This window comes from Corvus moneduloides, chromosome 1 (assembly GCF_009650955.1).
Source record: "Corvus moneduloides isolate bCorMon1 chromosome 1, bCorMon1.pri, whole genome shotgun sequence".
NCBI lineage: Eukaryota > Metazoa > Chordata > Aves > Passeriformes > Corvidae > Corvus > Corvus moneduloides.
The window spans coordinates 53221727-53226851 of record NC_045476.1 but is presented as its reverse complement, the minus strand read 5'-3'; the positions used below and the strand labels follow the sequence as shown (position 1 = coordinate 53226851).

General features: G+C 51.7%; 1 protein-coding gene and 1 long non-coding RNA gene across 2 annotated transcripts in view; one reads left to right on the top strand and one right to left on the bottom strand.

Annotated features, from left to right (window-relative positions):
* Nucleotides 1–415: 415 nt before the first annotated feature.
* LOC116448247 lies at nt 416–1137 on the bottom strand. Its single transcript, XR_004241859.1, has 2 exons — nt 794–1137; nt 416–687 (listed from the first exon to the last, which is right to left on the bottom strand). It is a non-coding gene; the product is annotated as an uncharacterized LOC116448247 (long non-coding RNA).
* A 611-nt stretch (nt 1138–1748) lies between these two features.
* Nucleotides 1749–5125, top strand: part of LOC116444421 (kelch-like protein 7) — a 1204309-nt gene continuing 1200932 nt past the window's right edge. The window contains 1 exon segment of the mRNA XM_032109808.1: nt 1749–2034. Within this exon segment, the coding sequence (XP_031965699.1) occupies nt 1915–2034 (120 nt within the window). The 5' untranslated portion in view covers nt 1749–1914.

Below are 5125 nucleotides of genomic sequence, written 5' to 3'. Positions count from 1 at the left end.
TGTCAAGGTCTGGAAGTGCTCAAGTGTTGTTTCTCAGTGTAAAAGGAACCAGCAGTAAATTCTCTGCTTAAAAGCAGCTCCCCAGGGAAAGGAGGGGCAAACCCCTGCTTTTGTATTTCCTCACCACAGCTCGTGTCAGCGAAAGATCCGACCTTGGGAGCAACAAGCTGAACTCCTTAACCTGGCCAGTATTCCAGAACATGGCAGTGCATTTGGGACCGAGCACAGATATTTATCCCCCAGCACCGCTATTTCTGCGTATCCCACGGATAAAGCAGGCATCTTATGATTACCTTGAAGATGAAATCAAAACTCTATAGGTAAATTCTTTATACCGTGAAATCTGAAAAAGAAGCACATTGCCAGTTTTCTCCTTTTTTTACTGTTACATGATAAAATCTGGAAAGTCAAGTGATAGCTGTGTCAGTTTTGTTTATTTCAACGAAGCAAAGGTCAAATGCATTAAAATTCTTACAGCTTCTATTTAGTAATAACTGTTAGATGGCAGAACCACAGGATATCAAAGTCCATCTTTTTAAATCTTACCATATGGGACATGATATCCGGAACAAAGCGGCTCGTTCCTTTTATTAATAAAAGAGCCTCATGTTATTTCTGCAGGAATCTCTCTCCCTTCAAGTCATGGCATTAAGCTGTTCAACGCCTTGTTATCCGTGGAATTAAAATCTGGAACATCACACAAAGGCACAAACAGCAAATTCACACTATTGCTTCTGCTGTCACTATCCTATTCAAAAAACGAGGATCAAAGCACCAAATACTTTGGCATTACTTCTGGAGGAGGAGTGGCTGCAGCTGTCAGGACAAAGAGGTTTTCTTCTGGATCACGTTTGTTTCGTTAGCCAGCCCACGTGAGACCGGGACACACGTCGCCACGGCAAGACGAGATCCCCCCAGCGGGAGCTGCAGGAACCATTCCCCTCACTTGCTCCCACGCACAGGGCAGAGAAAGCCCCGCCAGCCCCTGGGGCAGGGCAGCCTCAGCCTCCTGGGCAGGCCTAGCACGGCAGGGTCCCCAGGAGCCCGGCAGGGTCCCCAGGAGCCCGGCAGGGTCCCCAGGAGCACGGCAGGGTCCCCAGGAGCACGGCAGGGCTCCCAGCAGCCCGGCAGGGTCCCCGGCAGGGTCCCCGGCAGGGTCCCCAGTAGCCCGGCAGGGTCCCCGGCAGGGTCCCCAGCAGCCCGGCAGGGTTCCCGGCAGCCCGGCAGGGTCCCCGGCAGCCCGGCAGGGTGCCCGGCAGGGCGCCCGGCAAGGTCCCCGGCAGGGTCCCCGGCAGGGTCCCCAGCAGCCCGGCAGGGTCCCCAGGAGCCCGGCAGGGTCCCCGGCAAGGTCTCCGGCAGCCCGGCAGGGTTCCCAGCAGCCCGGCAGGGTCCCCAGCAGCCCGGCCGCACCCCGCCGCTCAGGGCGCTCCCGCCACAGACCGCGGTGGGAGCTCCCGTGAGGGGCCCCGGCCCCAGCGCGGGACCAGCAGCGACCGCGCCCCTCGCGCGCGTGGCCCCGCCCCCGAGGCCCCTCGTGCCACGGCGCCCCGCCCCCACTGGCCCGGCCCCCACGCGGGCGCTTCCTCCCGGCGAACCGCGCCCCCGGGCGGCCGCGCCCTTCGGGCTGCCGCGCACGCGCCCTCCGCGTGACGCTCCCGAGCCCCTCCCCGCTCTTTGTTTACCCCGCGTGGGGCCGCGCGCTGGGCGATGGCGTCAGCGCGCCGGGCCCCGCCCCCAGGCTGCGTCCGCCGCGGCGACCGCGGCGCTCCGGGTGCTGCCCGCGTCCCCGCCGGTGTCCGCGTCCCCGCCCTGCCGCCCCGTGCCGAGCGCCGCCACACGTTGTTCGCCGCCCGGCTGCCGGCGGGCGCATGTTCCCGGTCGCGGTCGGCGTGCCGGCGGTGAGCGCGGGCGAGCATGGCCGCGCCCGGGTCGGAGAAGAGCAGCAAGAAGAAGACGGAGAAGAAGCTCGCCGCCCGCGAGGAGGCGAAGCTGCTCGCCTCCTTCATGGGCGTCATGAACGCCATGCGCAAGCAGGTACGGGAGGCGCTCGCCAGGGCCGGCGGCCCGCGGTGTCCGTGCTGCCCTGAGGGCAGGTCGCGCTCCCGCGCCGAGGGTCCCGTGGGTTCCCGTCTCTTGGGCCCGACTGCGGGGAAAAACCACCGGACCCGGCACCGCCGGTGCCTCAGGGTCTCCGGAGCCGCACAGCGAGAGTGGCGAGTTCCGATCTCATTGGCGCCGGCGCCTTGTGGGTGCTGGAGGCAGAAGACACCGTGGATGTGTTTTTCCTTATCTGATAACGCCTTGCGCGTGGTAGGGCAGGAGTGAAGCTGTGACTGATGGATGGCCCAGTGTCTCCAGTTAGAGCATTCACGGAGCCCTTCTCGAACCGAAGCCCGAGGGCAGTGGAAAGGCGCTGATGCTAGATTTTTGACCAGAAACTCTTCTCTGAACAAATTGACTGTGTACCCTGTGAACAGTGAAACTGCAGCAGGAGGAGAGGGATGAGTGGAACCATGGTTTGGTTTCACAGGTGGCGTTTCTTCTTGAATACCTGTGGCCATCGTAATTGGAAGCCAGTGACAGTGTAGGAGTTCGGTGGCTTCATCCGGCCTCAAGTTATGCACTCTTGGGCTGATCAGCTTCCATAGTCAATAGTTCAATGAATATTAAAGGTGACTCCTCTGTTTACCAATAGAACAAGAGGGGTAACCAAAATTGCAGTCATACCAAGTACATTTCAGTTGAGTTGTCCAAACTAAAATATTCATTTTTAATTATTTTTTTATAAAAAACATTGAATTAATGGTACAAGAGCAGAAGGATGATACATGTAACTCCTTGAATATGAAGAAATCTTTCTTCTCAGAGGAAGAGCTAGATTAATTGTGGAACTTTGGTTTGTTTAAAAACAGTGATGTGGAGCCATAGTTAAAGCTGACTCTGAAGCCACACCATGTAGGGGCTCCACGCTTGGCTCTGTCATGTGTTGTATCTTCTAGGGTTTAGTTTGTTGTCCTCCAGTGTTAGTCTTGCCAGAGGCTCAGTCCAGCTTTTAATGCTGTCTGCACCAGCCGTCTGGGTCCTGACTTCACAAGTGCTGGTGTTGGTTGTGCTTTTTTCTAGCACTTCTGTTCTATCTGAACACTATCTGTTCTTCTCTCACTAGTAGACCGTCGGTTATGTTGTCTGCATAAACCATTTCACAAAACTAAGCTCTTATGTATGAAAAACGAAATTTTTTTCAGTGACTTCAGGTAGTAGAGTTAAGACTTAAAGCCTGTGATCTATGTTTTTTGTGTAGTCTTTTTTTCTGATCTAAAAGTGTAAACATATTCCAAGGTGTGGCTGAGTTAATGACTTGGTTCCTCAGTGTTTAGTTCATACCTCTGTTTTTGTTTAGAAGGAGATGCCAGTTGCTGTTATGATTTGTAAGTAGATAAAGGAAATATTGCCCTCCCTTAGATGCGTGTACAGTCCCTAGCACAGGGAACTCACAGTGTTTTCAGTGTAGTTGAGTGCCAGCTCTCACGTAGCTATGAGCCACTTCAAACGAGGAGAGGATCAGCATTAAGTGCTGCGAAATCTGTGTGCACTTCTGATTCCAATTCCAGCATCTGTGACGCCCAGGGAGGTGCAGCTCTGAGTTTCGCCTGGAAACTTCTTATCTGACCTCAGATGGTGGCTTTACATATCCCACACAGTGCTGACTGGTCCAGAAATTTCTGCATATTTCATGAAACTTATGCTTCTTTTAGGAGCTGTTTGTAAGAGGAGCTCGAGTATTACTGAGGGAGTAGGGGGAGGTGTGATTATACAGGATAAAATTGGGAAGTCAGCAGTAGCCAGAGGAAAATACACTAGTTTCAGCTCATTACTTGTGCTAAAGTTGTAAGAGGATTTGTAGTCATCTCTTTCCTCTTGCACTTTAAGTCAAGAACTATGCTGTAGTTACAAAACCTGAATATGAGTTAAAATTTCCTGTGATGGCAATGTCAAGGTGCATGTGCAGCTCTAGATACTTAGCTCATTAGTTTAATCTGTAGGAATCTGGGCCGATGGGAATATACACCTAATTTTAAGGAGGCTGCTTTTTGTGTGAGCTGGGATCAAGAGGAAGCCTCCATGAGTATCGGATTTTAGGGTAAACTATGTCCTGCACTCAGGACAGGTAAGATGTTGGGGCCAAGTGTGTTTAGTGCATGGAGGACTTGTTGCTTTTCTCCAGCATTGATGACCCACATCCTTGTGGGCTTTCCTGAACTATTGGACGGCGTATGCGTAAGTCCTTTGTTGCAATATTGCAGCTCAGTGGAGGTCAGCCAAGAATGAAGTCATTGGGAATGAAGCTGGGATAGAGCTGCAAGGTGTTGCTGAACCTGTTATTTGGAAGGTGAAGTGCCCTGCAGAAACTCATGCTTGGGTGTGTCCTTTGGTTAACACCAGTCACCTGTTGCATCATGGAGGTGACCCAGTGACAACAGTGGGTCCTTCTGGAAAGAAGTTCAGGAATCCTCAGAAGACCATTAGTTGAAATGGAACCGTCACACCCAGAAACATCCCAGGGAAAGAAGTTAAAATGATGGTCTGTTTTGGGTGGCAAATGCACCCACAGAGGCCTTAGAACATCTGAGGTGTTTCAATTGCTGAGCTGAGGCATTAAATGTATTAGAAATGCAGTGTGGAGCTCAAGCAACAGTTGCACATCTTGGCAAAGCTTGGCCATAGGATTTTATGGTATCTTGTACTGCTAGTTTCCAATGCTTGTTTTGAAACAGAAGTGTCAGAAATTTCAGCTTTTAAAGGATTTCCTCTGAAACTTTTCCGGAATGGTCTCTTTTTTGTTGCTGTTTCAATCCAAAATGGTTTAAAACTACAAAGGGAGCTGTATGTCACCTCCATCTAACTTCCACTTAGATAATATTTTTGAAAGTATTATTTATATTTTGTCCAATATGTGCTTCTGAGTGTCCTGTATAAAAATAAAAACAGGCATGTTTGAAGGAATTGTAAATGTGGATTATCAGCCCTAGATAATATTGTCTACATGTGGAAAAATGTCACAGTTCTAAGCAACTATCTATTTCCCACAGTAGAAATGTTCTTTTCTGGGGCTGGCCTTGGCATA